The sequence below is a fragment of the Rhopalosiphum maidis genome, chromosome 3 (assembly GCF_003676215.2).
Source record: "Rhopalosiphum maidis isolate BTI-1 chromosome 3, ASM367621v3, whole genome shotgun sequence".
In the NCBI taxonomy this organism is placed as follows: Eukaryota; Metazoa; Arthropoda; class Insecta; order Hemiptera; family Aphididae; genus Rhopalosiphum; species Rhopalosiphum maidis.
Window position 1 is genome coordinate 40532910 of NC_040879.1, and position 21060 is coordinate 40553969.

At 24.7% G+C, this 21060-nt stretch overlaps 2 protein-coding genes across 5 annotated transcripts; one reads left to right on the forward strand and one right to left on the reverse strand.

Moving 5' to 3' along the window:
* Positions 1-7397: 7397 nt before the first annotated feature.
* Positions 7398-10198, forward strand: LOC113556759 (profilin-like). Its single transcript, XM_026961887.2, has 4 exons — positions 7398-7769; positions 8781-8952; positions 9636-9739; positions 10167-10198. The coding sequence occupies exons 1-3, from the start codon at positions 7656-7658 to the stop codon at positions 9731-9733; spliced, it is 384 nt and encodes a 127-aa protein (XP_026817688.1). The 5' UTR covers positions 7398-7655; the 3' UTR covers positions 9734-9739; positions 10167-10198.
* Positions 10199-13526: 3328 nt separating this feature from the next.
* Positions 13527-18602, reverse strand: LOC113556381 (putative uncharacterized protein DDB_G0292292). Of its 4 annotated transcripts, none has more exons than XM_026961281.2 (5): positions 18188-18602; positions 17720-17811; positions 16097-16798; positions 15928-16040; positions 13527-13785 (listed from the first exon to the last, which is right to left on the reverse strand). In XM_026961281.2, exons 3-5 carry the CDS (start codon positions 16685-16687, stop codon positions 13581-13583), a joined length of 909 nt encoding a protein of 302 aa, XP_026817082.1. In that variant the 5' UTR covers positions 16688-16798; positions 17720-17811; positions 18188-18602; the 3' UTR covers positions 13527-13580. The 4 variants fall into 4 exon arrangements, with proteins under 4 accessions (XP_026817082.1, XP_026817081.1, XP_026817083.1 ...); XM_026961280.2 differs by having other exon boundaries at positions 17720-17869; XM_026961282.2 differs by lacking the exon at positions 17720-17811 and having other exon boundaries at positions 16097-16795.
* Between the last annotated feature and the right edge of the window lie 2458 nt (positions 18603-21060).

Genomic DNA, 21060 nt, shown 5'->3' on the forward strand with positions numbered 1-21060 from the left:
AAAAACTACACTGATGTTGGGTGTCACTTGGTAATAACTAATATCTAATTAGTTAATAAAAATATTAATGTAATAATATTACTTCTCAGTGTTGTTGATATAAACTATGATAAAAAGAGTAATTGTGTATTAAAAGGATTTTATTTCATTAGGAAATGTCAAATGTCCTCTTTTCAAAATAATAAAGAAATGTAAAAAAAGAATATTTTTTACTAAATCAATTTTGTTTTTTGTTGTAAATCAAAATGAGTAAGTGTGAACTATCTTGTAGTTTTCACCAAATATTTATATAGTCATTTTAGAAAAATTATTAAAAAAATATTCTGACACAAGCTATTTCTAATTATTTGACATGTATCTTACATTTTTAGTTTTTTTTTTGCTTATAAATTGTAATTACAGACATTTAAAAATATCAAAAAGTTACATACCATGATTATTATAATTGTTTAGAGATTAAATAGAAAATACTGTGAAAATTTTAAAATTATTTTATAGTTATTAATTAATAACATTTTCAATTTTCTTACAGTAACCTATAAATATTCAATACACAGTTTGGACAATTAGTTTTTTTTTAGATAATTAAAGTTCAATATGATTTTAACAAAATTTGATATTTAAACGTTTTTACTTACATTGAACATAATATAAATCTTTTTTTTTTAAATTTGGATATCTACTTTATTTTAAAATCCAATGAAAAATAATAAAATTATAGAAATCAATCAAAATAAAATTACCTATATATATTTAAAAAAAAAATACAGTAATATCCATCTCAAAAGTTAAAAGACTACTTATTTCTATAATTAATGAAAATCAAAAATGTTTAAATTGTAATATTGTATTGTTATTATGTATTATTGTATTGTATTATTATTATAGCAACCAAGCATAGGCATGCCAAGCGTGCCCAGCGCAAGTGATTTTTCATGGGCTGAAGCATGAATCTACCTAAATAATTAAATTCAATTAATTTTAAATAATTTTTTTAAAGCGAATTTAAAAAAAAATGAATAATTCATCATGATTAATTTAAGATTTAAGCAGGATAAATTTTTCTTGATTGATGCTATGGTATGCATGTTAAATATGAATATAACTCAAAATGCTACAAAAATGTTGTTAACATTTTCTAAGGTTTCAGAGGAAGATTTATTTACTAAACTAAAATTTCTAAAAATTATCAAAATATTATGCAACTAAATGGTGCTTAGTAAATCTGTTTTTATGAATAGGTAAAAAAAATTGTTATTAGTTTTTTTCATTGGTTGAAAAAACACGGGAAATTCCACAGTCTATACTATTATGTTTCTAAAACTTAAAAAATGTTTACAATCATAACTACGTGTGAACGCGTTTTTTCAAAATTAACCCTAGTAAAAAACAAATTATGCATTACAATGGGTCATAAACGTTTAGAGTCATTATTACTGCATTTCACAGAACAAGAAATGGTATCGAAGGTAGATTTAAATGTAGTAATATATGAATTCAATAATATTTTTATTTTATTTAAATTAATATCGAAAGATTAATGGGTCTTACTGAGAAAAACTCGTGTGGAGGCCCATGGGTTATCTTAAATTACAAATAATTCTTATTGTTTTAAGGTATATGTTACATTTTTAAAAGACAAATAAGGAGTTTTTCATAAATAAATCACATAAATAATTCCAGTAATATTACAAGCTTTAAATTATTATGTTACATACAATTTTAAGTTTTACACACATATTCATATCGTAGTCAGTGGTTAATTCTGTTTTTAAAGATGGGTAGCGGTAAGTTAACCATATCATTGGGCATCAAGTAAGTATCTGTTTTCCCAAAAAACAGTAAACTTTTTGGCAACTAGTTTTTGAGGGCCAATTTAAGGAAAATTTACTAGCTGTATATCTGGTGTTGACCCCAAAGTTTATAGAATCCAATTTATTATGTTTTTTCAGATGTATGGTGATTGTTTTTAGGCATAAGAGTTCTATATTGAGGACATTAAAGTCTTCGAATATTTTTTCGGTTTGGTATTTACAATTTTTTTTGTTTGCAACCCTGAGTATAGTGTTTTGGCATTTCTGCAACGGTAGAAGGGCATTGTCATAGGCACCGCCCCATCTGATTATGCCATACGATACTATTGACTCGAATAATGTTAGGTATATAGTTCTGATGATGTCTTTGAGAGGCAATAATTCACGTAATTCTTTCATTATGTATATCATTTTTTTTTAGTTTATTTGTGACGGATGTAATCTGGTTCATCAATTTCATATCAGAGCACATTTCTATGCCTAAATACTTACAGTTTTTGACAATGCTGACCGAGTTACAATCATAACTTTCCAATGTATTACAGTTGGATTCGTAGATTTTTATATTGTGAATAGGTGGTTAAATTTGTTCAGACAGTGAGTGGAATAAGATAGTTGATTTATTGAGATTTAGAAATAAACTGTTATCGCTCAACCAATTATGGATAGATTTAAGATCGATTTCAATGTTTTGGAATATTTCATTCCAAGAACAACCAATACAGATCAGTACGGTGTCATCTGCATAACACACTATTTTGTTATTTAACTTAAAATATATATCAATATATATAATTTATATCGTTTAAATGGATGTTAAAGAGAGCCGGAGATAGTGTAGTACCTTGAGGTACATCGCATTTTATAATATTTTCATTAGAAATAGTACTGTTTATTTTTACCCTCTGTTTTCTTAGTTTTGTTTTTATGATTTAATCAAATGTTTTAGCTATGTTTGAAATAACTGATATCGGACGAAAATTTTCGAGAGCTGAGATAGGACCTTTCTTATGTATGAGGGTTATTATAGCTACTTTAAAGGCATCTGGTACTTTATTTTGTGATATGCATAGATTAAAAATATGGCTTAATGGTATACAAAATGTTAAACTATGTTTTTTTAGTAAATCAGAGGATATCTTATCAAGACCGGGTGAAGATCCGTTTTTTAATTTAGAAATAGCTCCAAAAATTTCATTATGAGTGATTAGGTCGAATTTATTAAAGCAAACCTTGTTTTGTGAATTATTGTCGAAGTTTGTAGTGCAATTGTAGGTATTTTTACAGTTATTTAGTGATGTAATTAAATCGGTAGCTACATTTGTAAAATACTAAATTTTTCAGCCAAAACATATTCGGGGTGTTCATCAGTACAATCATTTTTGGTTAAAAAAATTAATATGGTTAATAAACGAATGTTTCTCTAAATACATAAATATATTTATGATTTCTAGCTATATAATTTATAATTATTATATTTGTTAGATAATTATACTTTATTTTAATTTACTAGTAACTGTTTAGTATAAAGTATTTTAAGTATTTAAAATTATATAATACTATGCAAGAAAAGGAGATTATAAAACGATAATCAGACATCAGAAGGCCGATCATAAATATGGGCATTGGGCACTACCGGCTTTTAGAGTCTGTGCACTCCTATGCAACCAAGTATAATTATGAAACTATTAAAATATTAAATTCACAATGTAGGACTTAGTATCTACTACACGAAAATTAAAATCGGTCATCAAGCCTGATGAATATAAAATGGAAAACTAAAATAAAGTTCGAAAAATAGGATATTTTTCCATGTGAATTTTGTTATTATGTTGTAGCTAATTCAAAAATAAATAACCATATATATATTTGAAATTTTCAAAAACGTTTATGTTCCCATTTTATATATATTATATTATTTTTTCTTTACAATAAATTGAATATTTTGAGGTATTTATAGAGTTTAAACTTTTCTATTAATGTTAGTTTTTTCCTATAAATTTCAAAAGATTGAAAATGTAATACAACTAGCCACTAGGTATCTAGGATCTAGGTTCTTTACGTTTTTTTAATAGTAGAATTTAAAAAAAAAAGTCGAGCGCACCTACCGCTATAAAAGCGTCTGATATTAGAATTTTTAGAAAAACGAGTCTTCAATTTTTTCATAGTTAAAAATTGAATATAGTTTTAAAAATTCATCAATATTTTTATAAAGGTTCCATTATAATAATTTTGCTCACAATACAAATATAATTACAAAAAAAGTCGATTATAATTTCGCAAATATTAGTACGAGCGTCTGAAAAACTAACAGGTAAAAATCAGATACTCGCTCAATAAAATAATATTTTATTATTATAGGATTTTAGTGTCACGAGTATATTAATTGTAAAAACTTTAAACATTCCAATGTTAAGAATATAATACTTTTATATAATAAATGTTATGCATATTATGCATTGATTTATAACAGCTTCCTAATAGCCAACGTTTTTTGTGGAACGGGAATATTTTCTCTTCTTTTTAATGGGATAACCTCTGAATAACGAACGCTCATTTAAATTTAATAATAACGACTATAAACAACGACATTAAAATCACTTAAACTAGTAGGTACAACGGATAACAAATTCGTTCAAAACCGATTTTTTCCTCACACATTAAATTGCATTTACCTATATATGTATTTATTTTTTCATTCTCTTTTATATTTGATTAAATATATATTATTCAAATAATAAATTTATTATATTATAAATTAATAAAAACATTAAATAATTAAATAACAATTTAATTTAATCTATGTAGTGCAGTGCTTCTCAAACTTTTTGTCTTGAGCCTCCCTAAATTTAATGTAAAATCGTCAAGACCTCCTAAATCAAAATCAATAACTATTTTTTCTTAACTATATACTAAAATGTACAAAACGCATGGTATCAAGCAAAGAAACACGACTGTACGACTGTACTACTACGGCTTTACATTATTAAAGTTATTATAATTTGCGATACCTAGTCTAATGTCTAATCCTAATGACTCTAATATGAGATAAACGTTCCCGTGTTCCCGATATAATAAACATTTAATTAACATTAAATAATAGTTATCTAACATTAGATTTTATAGACTTTATTTAATAACTAAATAACCGAAAATATTTTAAATAAAATAAATATTTCACAGCCCACACTTTGAGAAGCACCGATGTAGTGCATTGTTTTTCCTTTTACACATTAATACATTATGAATTTGAAAAATGTATCTCCTTTGAATATCGAACACCTCCAAATAATGGACGTAATTTCGGTAACCAAAAGCGTCCACTATTCAGAGGTTTCTCTGTATTTAAGACTAATTTTTAACTAATTATAGGCAATTGAAATGTTAAAATTTTTAAAGTTTTGATAAAAAATGTTAGCCTTGATTAAAAAGCTTGAAAATATAGTTCAAGATCACTCATAAGTTGTTTTTATAAATATTTAAAAATAGTAAAGATACATAAAAGGCACGATTTTTTTTAAGAGTTATTTGAAATTCAAATTTTGACAAAGTTTATCAAATTATTTTGTAGTTAAAAATATATAGAATGTTCAATTCGTATTAATAAAGTTTATTGACAATTTAATACTAAGTTCCTCATTAGTAGTTTGTATTTAAACCAAAAAGGTAAATAATTTATAGGTATTTTAGTATTTATAATTTAAATGCTCATTTTTTTAAATTAATATTTAAAGTTTAAATGTTGATGAAATGATAATCTTAAATTTATCATATATCTACGATATACCTAAAATATAGTTGGTAATATAAATTGACAAATTTCACAATCGACACAATCATTTTCATGTCCCCGCTCATAATCGGTTATAATAGACACAATTGGAGTTATACCGTAGTGGCGTAGCCAAGGGGAGAAGCTAAAGGGGCTATAGCCCCCCCCCCATTGACTGTATTTTATATTGTTTTGAAATATTAGATTTTGAACGGTGTGAAGAATGTATTTATTTTATAATGATTTATGTTTTTATTTTTTTTTTCGTGTCTGTCATTACGTTTTGGTGTAGAAATAATGCTTTGATTATTGACTTCAGCTTCTCTTTGAAAAGTAAAATTCATCTAGTTAGTGCTTTGGGGGTCAAATGTAGAAGTTTTCAAACGCGACAGGAGAAACCCTAAGTAAGTAACGGAAAAATGGGAATTTTTACGCATAATTAGTTTTCGACCTTTTGTTGATATAACAAAAACAAAATATTGTAAATATTTGAAATTTTTACCAAGTCTTTGTATTAATGTTATCTATTTACGATAAAATTTTTAAAATATTTTGACTTTTTTAAGCTATTCATAAACAATTGAAATTTTCAATTTTTCTAAGTTTTATTTTTTTTAAATACCGATAAAAAAATTTAGCATTCCAAAAGATCTTTAAAATTTAATAGAAAATTTATTATAAGTTGTACTTATCGTAATAAAAAAAAAACCAAAAATCGTTAGTCACAATTTTTGTTTATAAGCATTTAGAGTTCAAATGTTAACGAAAAATGTCAAAAATCGTAAAAATTTGCAAGGAATTTTTAAGTTGAAAATTCATAATATTTTTGTGATTTATATCTAAGGTTAAAAAACCCAATACAAGGTTCTTCATAACATTTTCTTCAAATTATTGTAAAAAAACTCCTGTGATAATAAAGAAAAATATTTTTAAGCATAGGAAATTTAATTTGCTACAAAATCGCGTAAAATAACGATACGTATATTACAATTTAAATTTAGGTTAAATTTAGGTAATGATAATGCATCCTACTAATTATTCTAGACTGACAAATCATCTTCATTCAGAATCGTTTTTGGTATACAATGATACTTGTCATTGCATTCAAATTACCTACTCTTCATCTATACTATACAGCAGAGCGATGTCCACTTGCTCACCCTTTTTAAATTAAATATGGAAATTGTCTTAAAAATTTTAATTATTTGAAATAGTAAATACGTTAACGGCAAATCAACGTTAATATGTTACTAATCAGTATTTCTGTTTTGTTGCTATTTTTGATTTTCAATAACTCAAGTTAAAATTATTTAGTCCTCCCCATAAAAAAATCCTGGCTTCGCCTCTGTTACCGAACACAATTTTGCTAACGGTGTACGTATTTAAGACGGAATCAATATTTGCGAGTTGCAAATGTTGCGTTCTTATAGACCGTTCTAAATGTTAATAGACATATATTCAAGTATAAAGCCATTAAACGATACCTTATAGCCCATAGGTATAGCACAGTCGCCAGTAGGTCGAGCGTTTGATTTTGGGCGCCACAAGTCGCATTTACGTGGAGGTAAAAACGGCGGTGTCGATGCGGTGCGCGCACCGGTACGCACCGATGACGCGATGTGTAGGACAATGTACATCGTTGTATTTTTTCCGCCCGTCATCCAATAATAATCTTTTTTATGTATAATGTACATAATTTATACGCCGGGTGTCGCTCGCACGCACACGAACGCGACGCGACGATAGCCGACGCACGCGCAGACGGGCCAACTTGAGCATACACGCACGTACACACGCAAATACACGTCACACAGACGCACACAGACGCGTACACGCACCGACACACTCACACGGACGCATCACCACACCGACACTGCCATCACCGTCCGGTGCGAGACTACCCATTTCTCGTTTCTGTCCTATTTATTTCATTTCTCCTTTCCCGACCGTCTTCTTTTCCGCACACTTTTCGCACCACCGGCGACCACGCGTTTTCCGGCCACAGCCCCCGCCAAATCGCGCACACATTAGCAAACAACGCACAAGCAACCGCCCCTGATTTCTTCAACATGTCGTCCTGGCAAGATTACGTCGACAAACATTTACTGGCGTCCAGGTGCGTCACCAAAGCCGCGATCGCCGGTCACGATGGCAACGTGTGGGCCAAGTCCGATGGATTCGACGTGAGTATAAACAGTAGTTATAGGTTAACCGTGTGCCCATCGCCACAGTGGCGGCCCGAGCTATTACATCTTTTGACGCACATTATTTTTTTTTTGACGTCCACCCTATGACCGTACTAAAACAACATAAGATACTTATACAGTTATACGTACTCACATAAATTATTAATAATGAATATCTTACTACCCACTTTCAAATTCCGAGGCACCTAATCACCACCCGCCTTATTAAATCTTGATTTCTGTGTCTCAAAAGTTAACTTTTATGCTGCCACTGTGCTGTGATTAAAGGCTTATACACTGTGACAGTGGTGGTATTGGTAAAATCATAACCGTTGCAGTGTGTACAGTCTTCAGAGTGATACAGTGGTTTTCAAGTTAATATCTTTTATCCAGGTGTGCATTGATTTCATTAGTTTTTGTCAACTAGCACATCTTTTTCAAACCTATCGCTGTCATTTAGTTTTGTTCATACTACTATTGAGGAGACTGAATATAATGTTATATGTGTTTATTAGACTTATTTCATATGATATATTATATTTTCTGTAACTCGGATTTATTTGAGAAGAATAGAAACTTCTTCAATATTGTATAAAGACTATCGACACATTTTAAAAACATTATAGTGCACGCGGTTTTTGTCAAACTGTTCAGAATTGTTACAATGAATTTAAGGAGTTCTCATACTGTTTATTTGAGAAATAAAATTTGTGTTTCTTAGTGATCACCTTTATTTTTTTATCATTATTGCCTGTTGATAATATTTAATAGATCATTTAATATTTATGCATTTTAATTTAATTTAATTTTTTTCTTAAATAAAGTAACCATCTTATTAAAGTTAAGGCATTTATGAGTTATGACTACTAATCAACATAAAAATATATATAGTATTTACAATTAGGTAATATTTATCTTTTTATTTTTTTTTATTTCAAGACCTGTTTAATAAATGTTAAAATGCTAATAATTGTTTTGATTATTCAAGTTAATTATTTATTTCTATAGGTATCAAAAGAGGAATTGAGTAAAATTGCTCTGGGCTTTGAAAATCAGGATACATTAACGTCTTCAGGCATTACATTGGCAAGTGTTCGTTATATTTATTTATCAGGCACTGACAAAGTTATAAGAGCTAAACAAGGAAAAGTTGGAGCTCATTGTGTGAAGACACAACAAAGTAAGTTATAATTTTTATAATTGTTGTATTCAAAATTTTAAAATTTTAAAAATCATTAAAATATATGAATTAACTTATAGATAGGTATATTACTTTTTTTTTTTTTTTATCACTGGAAACAGGGACACTTTAGAATGGTTTTATCCATACTTTACACCATATATATATATTTTTTTGGTGAATAAACTTTCTTGATGATTATTTTTCCTTAGCGATTTTCATTGTTCCCATTGTACCTGCTACAAATTTATAATGTTTGCTTAATTATCCTAATGTCTATTACAGTGGTCATTCTTACCTATGTTTTCATAGATATTTATATTATTACTTAAATTAGTAGTCATCTTTTCAAATAATATTAAACAATATGAAAAAATATTTATTTATTCAAGGAATGTAGGAAAGCTCTTTTAGTTTGTATTTTTCATAACTTTTCTTACTATTGACAAAATTATTAAATATTAAAATGACATTTTAAATTAATTGTATTGTTATTTTTCCATTTTTCAATATTAATTGTATAATATATTTATTATTATAGTCTATTCAAAATGAGATGATGACTCGGCGGCCAAGTTGTGCGCTTGGGCGGCTAATCAAAACTGGTCGCTGCCGAGTCATCATCTCATTTTGAATAGACTTTAGTTAATCGTTATTCATTACCTTTTTTTTTTAATTTGCAGCTATTGTTGTATCATTATATGAAGATCCGGTTCAACCACAACAGGCTGCTTTGGTAGTTGAAAAACTTGGAGATCATTTAGTTGCCCATGGTTATTAAAAAAATGTAAGTGGATACACACTTTCAATTATGATAATAAAAGACAGATGTGATACTACTTAAATCAACTTCTTTTAATATATTATATTTATGTTACATTTACATAAACTTATTCAGATAAACAACTAACTAGTTTAGAATACTGTTTGCTTTAATAATTTTTCTATTTATACTATCTTATGTCTAATATTCTCAAGTAAAATATCATAATATTCAAATGATTAATTCATATTCCCATAACTATTAACTATACAACTTGCTATCAATTACCTTTATATATATTTATATATATATAAAATATAAGTACTTATAGTAAGTATAGAATCAAATATTCTCATGCCATAATAATTTCTTAAATTGTTACAGTTAAAAATTTTAATTTTTCCTAAATACTTGCTCATTTTAAATTTTACATTAAAGTAATTATTTACAGTGCAACGAAAATTATAACACGGAGTTCATCAAGAACAAGACTACCATGCAATGTTTATTAATTTTATTAATATTAAACTATCATAAATGGATTCTATTAAATAATTTTATTATGATTTATACTATAAAAATCAATAGATTTAAATAATTCACAAATTGTACTGTATTGAAGCCATGTTAAAATTTTAAGTCTTGTTCTTGTAAGAAAAAGAAAAAAAAATACATCCCCAGTAATAAGCATTTTTAAAATTTGTATTTAACTTAGTAATTACTATATTTTTAACTATCATTTTAAATAATAAGTCATGAAATTATTATTCTAAATCAACAATATTTTATTTTGATTATGTTTTTTAAATTAGTAAGTACTATAAATAAATATACATATTATTTTATCATTTTGATTAAGGAGTATTAAATATTTATCAGTTAATTTTTAAGATCAAAATTATTTTACTCTAAATTATTACGATTATTAAAAAAAAAATCAAATGATATTAATATGTATATAAACTATATTAAACTGTAATGTTATTCTTAAGCTTTGTATGTTAATAATAATATTTCATGTCAAAAAGTTTTGATTTTACATCTTTATTGTATTTACATTAAATAGATACAATCAATTATTGAAACATACTGTATGTAAGAATAAAAAAAGCAACATTTTTTTCTCATTGGCTTTCCATATATTATATATACATTTTTATATTTTTAATAAAGAAATTTAATATTATCTACATTTATAATATACATTTTCAATCTGCTCATTTAAGTAATATAACATATGTAATTGTTAAATTTTCTAGTCCTGGGGATCGATCTTATTTTAACTATTAGAGCTCTAATTGTACAAATAAAGTAATAAAATAATATATAATAACTGTAATTTTTATAAAAATTACTCTTTACATAAAATAACATTAATAATCTCAAAATAAAATTTTTGTATAATTTAAAACATTAATATTATACATATAAATCAATGCATAATATACTACATCTAATTTATTATGTTATAGTAATGTATTTATTTACTATTTAGATTACCCTTCAGTTGTCCTTTAATGTATTGCTCTATTAAGTAAACCGTAATCCAGTAAGTTAATCTTTTGTGTAATTTTTGTAGTAATCAAAAATATAATTGATATCCTTTATAATAATGTATTGTGTATCTTTCTGTTCCTATTTTAAAAACCTGTCAAAATGTTTTAATGTCCATTTTATTTTTTATTATTATTATTGTAATCTATTAAAATGACCAAATGGCTATTTTCATATTAGCCATTATCTTCATTATTCATGAAAATATTTCTTTTAATTTTAGAAGCTAGATAAAAAATGATGCAACATTTATATCAAAGCTGTTAATAGAGTGACTAAATTATATTAAGTAAAAATAGTCAACTATTTATGAGTGCTTAATAGTTGATAAATATTATATATTTTAGTTAGTAATTATATACTTAGTACTTGAGTAGTTTATGAATACATATATAAAGAAGTAGCTTTAAAATGTATGTTCAATTTGAACTTTTTAAAAATATTACTAAAGTTTCTCTGACTCATTTTGAACTAATATTTACACTATATATGGTAAAATATGCCTTCAAATAAATAAAATTGTATAGGTATGTATAATAATAAAATTATTAAAAAAAAATCAAGATTAATTATTTTGTTATGTAAATGCATGTACACTTTGCTAGCTGTGTTCCTTAGTTTTAATAAGAAATTATGATTCAAATTTAATTCTAACACCTTAACATAAAGTTAAGGTCATTAATTACTTGTCTTTTATATATTAATAATGGACTAATTAACAACTGGACAGAGATGCAACATTAGGTAAAATTTGCACAACAAGTGTTTTTCAGCACAGTGGTGACCTGGTTTATTATGTTTGAGCTTTTATGTTTCTATGACATTTTGATCTTGATCCTTGTGAAAAAAAAAGATTTTTAAGAAAAGATGGCTTAAAAATTAAACCAGCTATACAAGAAAAATTAAGATTAAGTATAAATTATAGGAAGCTATAGTTTTTGTTAGATATTTACATATAATATCAAATATAGGTATATATATTTTCAAAATAAAAGAATTTTGATAGCTGCCCACTATACAATAAAATATGGCAATACATTGAGACTCGTGTTAAAAGTTAATATGATTTATCTAGTTTTTAATTGCTCTAACGACCCGAGACAACTCATCTGGTATGCTTATAAATGTATCTAAAGAATACATAATTTCTCATTATTGTTAATGATAATTATTAATATGATGCAATAAATTCAAACAGATTCAGGTAACTGTATAATGATTTTATATTTATAGTTTTTTTTTTTTATTTATGATTTAAATAAATAGTTGAGGAATGGTATGTATTGCAACGCATATATCAATTGTACCAGTTGATATTAAGATATAATATTTTGTTGTATGTTGATTGCACCAATCGATTCCTAAAAATATATATTTTTATATAATATTACCGTTTATTTTATAACTTATAGATAAGCCATGTTGATCATTTAGTTAATTAGTAATTTATAAATTTATTTGGTTAGATTGGTTTAATTAGATTTTGATAAATATGAATATCTGATTTTATGTGTTGGATTGCCAGTTTTATTTAGTTTTTAGTTTTCAAAAATTGTTACTCTAGACATTTCAATGACATTTAATTCAAGTTGCTACGACCATACAATTTGATAATTTTTGTAACGTATGACTCCGGTATCAATAAATTATAAATTACATAAAAAGAAAAGATAAATTTTAACTATATAAGTTAATTTAACTATACTATGTATATAAACTAAAATTATAAAATTTAAATTAATTGAGACAGTTTTATAATAATATGGGCTAACCAGCGCGATATGTGTATATCATACAGGCAATGTCCGAAATTCAGTGCAATTGACAAACTACATTATTCATTGGTAAGTATTTGTTGTTTTCATTTATTTTTATATTTAATCTTTAGATTAATAATAGAAAAAATAAATCATAGGTACTAAAATAATTTGACTAATGCTGTTTATTAATAGACAAAGGCATTTAAAATTTGGATACTCAATATTTATTTAATATATTAGTTACAATATTTTGATTATTTTGAATATTTGAAATTCTAACCTTACTTTGAATAAAATACACTTATGACATTAACAATAAAATTCATAACTTGAGAACTATACATTTTTTATTACATCATAGCCATTTACAATAAATATAAATGAATATTGCTAAACATAATACCCAGCCATACACAATTTGTATATAATTGGATAATAAATTAATAACAAGTAGTATATTTTAAAATACCAAACAAACCAAACACAAATAATAACAATTAAATAATGCTTTTTTTTATTTAGTAAGACTTTGAACTTAGGCTCCAATAATACTAATGTTCAGCAGAACTATATAATGACAATTCATCACGAACCGTTTTCATTGAGTGAAGTATGGAACGCAATGACTCACTATAGTTTTGGTATTTTTCATATGCTTGTAATAATATTTCCACTTGTTGATTACGTTTTTCAATTTCTGATTCACAATGTCTCATAAGTCCACATATTTGTTGCATACAATTATTCATTTTTAATCTGAAAAGAAAAGTGAATTTAAACGATTATATATTACTGTAATCTGATGATATAGTATAAAATATTACTGATATCCTTTATTTAAAGTGTGTATAATATGTTAATACTCAATATTATCAATGTATTTTTGTATTATTATGCTAAAATTTATTTCTAAAAACGGTTAATAGTTATTTATATTATAAAGATAATGCATACGTGGCAAATCTAATTTAATCTAATCAAATTTCCTTAACTTTATTAGATATGTTGGCAATAATATACACCTAATATAAACCTTAGTTTGAACTTAGTCTAGAACTGTTTTATGTTATGACATAATTTATATAAACAATATCAATTATTATTTACAAACAATATATTAATATTTCACATAAACTGATTTAAGGAGATGTCAAACTAGCATGTGTACCTTTTTACTAATGTAAAACACACCAATATTTAGGTTCAGTAATTCTAGTTTTGTATTATTAGCTTAAATATTAGAATGAATTAATCGACCTATTATTAAATTTAAAGGTAATAACATTATCTATCTTCTGCCATTGGTTTCTTACAATATTTTATTTTTTAAAGAGCTATGGACATTATTAAATCTAACATACTAATAAATCACTTAAAATAAAAATATTGTAAAAGCCAATGAGAAAACACAAATAAATTCTTAGCTTTAAGTTTCATAATGGATCAATTCATTCTAATACTTAAGCCACCAACACAAACTGGAACTGTAGAACTTAAATATTAGTATGGTATGTGTTATTAAAACAAAACACCAATATTAATTCTTAAAATAATATTGTAATAATAATAAGTACTAAAAAAATAGAAAAATTAGTTTTACAATTTTTATATGCCTTGATTTTATTTAAATTTTTACATTAGTCTTTAGATAATGGGGAATAAAATGCAATAATTCACCTAGAATATTTTTTTTTTTGCAGTAAACCCTTCCCTTTCATTTTTAATATTCATTGCAATTCCTGTTTATATTAGTACATGAGTTTTTTGTGCATAGAAACTACATTAAAAAGTGCAATTTTTTTTACACAATTAAAAATAGTTGTTTATTTATTTATTATATATTTATATTTTTTAAATAGTAAGATTTAATTTAAATTAAAGATAAATAGTACTTTTAGTTTGTAGCACTTAGTAAATTAGTAAATCTTCTAAAAACACATATGTACCTATAATATTGATTTATCGCAATAATAGATATCATTTTATAACATTACAAATTTCAAAAAAATGAAGTGTAAAATAATTGATTAAAGAATGAGGATTTTGGTTTATTTTTCTAACACATTTTAATAAATAAAAACCTTAAAAAATTGATAAAAGTTGCCTACTGTTGTATCGGAAAATACTTAAAACTATTGCTTTTTCCATGCAAATAAAACTAAATATTATTTTGATGAAATCGATCAACTTTTAGCATACACTGTTGAACTGTTATAATTATTGTACTGTAGCTAAATGAAACAACACATTTTTAAAATACTTGGACTAAACTAAAACCAAGAGTACTAAAGAAAAAGAAGTTTTAATAAAAGACACATCTTCAGTACATTAATATAAAAATTAGATAATGTGTAATATTACTGGAATTATTTTTTTAGAATAACTTAAATGTGTGTATATTATTGATAATTATCAAAAGCATATTTTTTTATTTTTCTAATATAAATAATAATAATAATAATAATAAAAAATTAGTACAAATTAAACTCATTATAAATACAAAATTCTTTCAAAAGTACTACTATAAATAAAATTGGTTGGCTAACCAAATAAATGCTAAATGGATTTAATAACCCTAGACTATTGAAATTTAAATATATAACTAATATTAAAAAATTAAATTATATTTACTTGTTGGAAAATTTTAAGCTATAATATAACACATTAACATAATAACTTATGTTAGAATGCTATTTAATGTTAAAATCCATAAACCTGCACTAATGTAGGAATACACGGATCTTCAATCAGCAATAACATTAGAACATAACATAATAAATAAGACTTTCAATAATATGTATAGGGGTATTAATTTTAACAAATGCATATAGAAATTGTGAATATAGATAATAGATACTTAAGTAAAATTATGTTTAGTATAAAATTTACGATTCATACTTATTATCTTCTAATGATTTAGTGTCAGTAGCCTTAACATGATGATCCACATTTAATGTTGGAGCTGGTGATCTTAATGCACCATTGTTGATATTCTTTTTTGGTATTGATACCTTAAAAATATTTAGAAACATTGATATGTTTTCAGCTTATTTCATATTTAACATACCTTATTTTGAGCTACATCACTTTCACTGGACGAATCATCACTTTCTGATGAGCTAAACGTTATATGCAATATCATAGTTTCATTGAATTTTTCGGAATCCAAGTTTGAAAGTTGAATACTACCATTCCTTATAATTTTTTTTATATCATCTTTATTATTGATGACTTCAGACTTACTTTGGGATTCAATGTTTGTTTCGAGTTTATGTTTATTTTTAAATACTTGTTCAAGATGATGTTTCGAAACTCTTGTAATATTTCCTGTATTAGTATTGTTAGTAACATTGTTTACCAAATTATTATTTTTCATATCAGTCAGTTTGATGTTTTTTTTATTTACTAATGGAGACACCTGGCTACTTATGCTTCTTTTTTTTTCATTAATTAATTGATTGTTAACAATTTTTTCATCTTTATTACCTTGTGAACTTTTATTATTAATTGTCTTTAACGCAGCTGCTCTTAGTAATAATATATCTTGATCATCAGTATCAGTATTATTAGTATTCTTTTTGCTAGACCTCCTCACCATAGATTTTAATGCTAAGAATCTAAGTTGTTCAGCTTCATCAATTTCTTCAACAGTAGCCATAGTGCTTAGTATACACAATTTTCAAAAACGAAATATTTTTAATTCAAAATTTACATATTACTATAAACATTGTTCCAAAAATGTTATAGATGTTAATTTTTAACTCCTCTTCTGAAACATAATATTGCCAAATACATTATTTTATTTACAAAAAAATATATATACGTTTGTTACACATAATACTACATATTAAACCATTTTTAAAAATGCCTTTGAAAATAGTTTAAATGTAAATTATGATTGAATTATCAATACATAAGAATAAGAACATTTGATTTAGCAAATATTCATAAGTCATAACTTATTTTTGTTTCTGGTATCAGAGAAAAGTTTTTTTTTAATTATATCAAATAATCCAAAGTGTAAAATAAATTAAGTTGACTATGTCAATAAAGTAGTTAACACAAAAGTTAAAAACAATAGTTAAATAATATATAGACACACACAATGTGTATTTTACACTTATAAGACTAATAAAATGCTTAATATATTACAATGAATATTAATACTTATTAATATTTATGCTAATAATTATATGTGTATACCATGTATAACATTAAATATATAAATACCATAAATGTATGAATGTATTAAAACTTATAATAAAGGAAAAGGATAGCCAGTAAAAATTTAATTTAAATAAAAATGCATGCATTTCTTTCACTAAATTAAAAACAATTGGTCTTATAATAATAAATATTAAATTATTGAAATTTTTTATGTTACTAGTAATAAATGTTTAATACTAGCTACTTGTAATTACTACAGTAAAATCTAAACGTAAACATTGTTAAATAACTAATTAAAAATAATTTTAAATCAACAACAAAGAAGATCTCTTAATCTATCTACTATATTTACTTAATAAAAAACAAAACACTATGCAACTATCGGGAACTAGTAGAAACAAAATCATTGTTTGGTTAGCATTATTAAATTTGAATTCTATATCTTATCATTAATATTATGCAGAACATTGTATGTTGTATCCACACGAAAATAGTATAAATAATATAATTATTTTTTAATTACCTTTCATTGTTAGTTGTGCAATACATTTGACAAAGATGTAACTGACTTGTACCAAATTATTGCTATTTGGTGATTGTTATCGGACAAATTGACTGATATAAAAATGTATTATATGGATACTTTTTACTAAGGAGTGTATATAAAGTTAACCTAAACATTTTATTTTACATACATTGGTCCATTTTGTTTGTCCAATTGATGGCATTACTTACAATATAGGTATTTAAAGTTAAACTATAATTAATTAATCATTTCTAGTCAACGGTATTAAAATAAAATTATACTTAACGAAAGACATTCCACCTATTATAAAAATAAATAATATAACAAGTTTTATATTTGGTTTATTTTTTTGTTTAATAATTTTAAGAAACTAATGATTTGGGTTGAATTCTAAGGGCACTGTTGTTGAGATTCGAAAACAAAAGAAGAAAGTATGTACTTAAAAAACTAGCCAGTTGACCTTACCTGGTTAAATTCATCAACCAAAAACAGTAGCAGTATATCCATCACAAATTTGAGAATAAATATTATTGTATTTTGATAATTAGATCGTCGTTACAACATGAAATACCAAACTAGTTTACAATTTAAGTACAAAATAAAAATTAAGTTAACAGAATAAATATCGAATTATTTACTGATAATAAAATGTAACAAACGAGAAGAGAAATATGTATATTGCTACGAGAAGATAACATGGAGCCATTGTTATCAATAATTCAAAGGTCGAAGTTTTACGGTGATAGTATTCTTTCAAAATACAATAAATATTAAATTTTAATAACAAAAAAATTACGACGCGATAATAATTATAGTATTGTTTACAGTTTATAATGTTTAAATCATATACAATGGATAGAGAATTACCTACCGACTATAAATATGTTTGAAGCCAACATACTAATTAAGCGAACTTGGCACAGTTGCGCATGCTTACAATTTATATCTTGTTGTTATCATTGAACTCTATATGATAACTAATAATATCATGTCAAGTTCAATGGTTGTTATCGATAACAATAAGCGCGAAATAAGTTTAGGAATTAGGATTGAAATTAAAACATTTATTATTTTTAATAATAGGATAAAGACTTCAACAATTGGGTTATTACTTATTACTTATTAGCTAACATTTACATTCGCATAAATGGGTTACATTTTTTGTTTTTATGATTTTTGACTTTTTACTAAACCTATTTTTTAGTGTAGAACTTTATTAGTATTATTATATTATGTTCTTATTATATAATTTTTGCAAAAATGTTAATTGAGTAATACAATTATATATGTGACATAATAAGTGATATATCATTTATAAACAAATACAAATTTAAAAACATAATTATTAATTATTATTACTAATGAGAATGAAATAGACCTGGATTCATCAATATTTTGACTCTAAAATATAGTTGACCGACATTATATTTACCTAGGATATCATTGATAATCATAGAATTTAATTGATTAGACTTATTATAGAATATTATGCAACATTATGAATGCATAATCACACTCTGTGAAACAGCACAACAGGCTGGAAAGAGTATAAGAAGAAATACTAAATTAATTTTATTCAAAAACCAATAAGTAGTTACTACTTACTACCTATTCGTAGTCTCGTAGATACATAGATAATGTAATGTTGACAACCACTCCTATGTTTAAATCACGGTTTAAGATATACCTATACATATTTTAAATTGTGCAGTAAATTAAGCGAAAAGTATTTTGAATTAACTTAGATAGGTACCTATATAACAAATTAACATTTATTTATTTATTAACGTAGTCTATCAATACATATGTTATTACTTATTAGTTATTACTATTTTGAAACAATCACTTTGTATGTTATAATGCAATGTTCTTAAAGATATACACTTACCATAAAAAAGTGATGTACTGAACGTATATTTTTTCCATCAATGCACGTCAGATGACGGACAGTAGTCATTTTATGAATAAATAATAGATTTATTGGTTTTTATTACTATAATAATCTGAATGGTAAAAAAATTAATTATATGTACCTATTAGTGTTACAATTAGATTATACAAAATAACTTAGGTATTTACCAAATGTTAATTGTAATTATTCACTACCGTATAAAGACTGTCTTGAATATTAACTGAATATTACTGAAAATTGTGAATTAATTCTTTAAAATTCAAAACCTATATCTCATTAGTCATTACATATTTATTTTAAACCATCTTCAAGAAATAATTACCTTGCTACCTACTTGTTTGGATAAGAAAAAAATATTACTGTTAAATCAACTAAAAATACCTAAGTCCTTATTACTAATTTCATGTTAGTTACAACTTGTAACTTACAAATTTAAAAAAATAAACATTAGATGAATTATTATGATAGTAATTTATTATAATATATAATAATAATTAAAATAATATTTATTTTTGCAAATATAGGTACATAATACACATAAAAATTCGGACAAATAAACAATATACAATACTCCCTATAAGCATAATTTGTATTGGGAGAGTAGAGCTTAGTTTATAAGTTAGGTATACATGTTATTATGTCATAGCAAATTAAAAACGAAAAAAAAATATTAGTGACAGAATTACAAATAAGTAATAAAAAATTTAAACAACTATAAACATTTGTTCAAATATTACTAAAGTCTATTTTATATAAGAAAAATTTAAATTCCTTAGCACTTTTGAAGTTAAATAAATTAATATTCAATTTTTTACATAAATTTTATCCTACCATTAGTGTACATTGCGAATAAATGATAGTAAACAGTAAACATTCATTTAATATAAAATATTTTGACCAAGGAAACAAATTTTTATTAACTTTTTTTATTAGCTTAAAATTACTCATTAGTCTAAGTATTAAAAATTATATTAAGGATAAATTATACAATTTATCAGAACAAAAATCAACTTTACAAATGTTATATATTAATACCATAATCTACATGATAATAATAAAAAGATCAAATATTTGCCTAAGTAAAATATAAGTGACATAAAAGTTAAAACCAGTAGAATTTTTCGTTTTTTTACAGGTAAAATCAATCTCATATTTATGTAAAAAAAACAGCTTGCTAAGTCAAAGATCAGCATGTAAACTTTCTTGATTTTCAATTTTTAGAAATTTATTAATTGTATCTATGCAATATGTATATAGTATGTGTATTGTATAATGTATTTTATTTTCATTTTCATCTAAACATCTAGTGATATAGATCTCTGAAACCGGAGAGTGGATTTTGTTGTTTGGAGTCTTATTACTTATTAGATTTACATTGGCTAGAAGAAGTGGAGTGAAAATTTTCAGTCTTTCATAACTTTATATT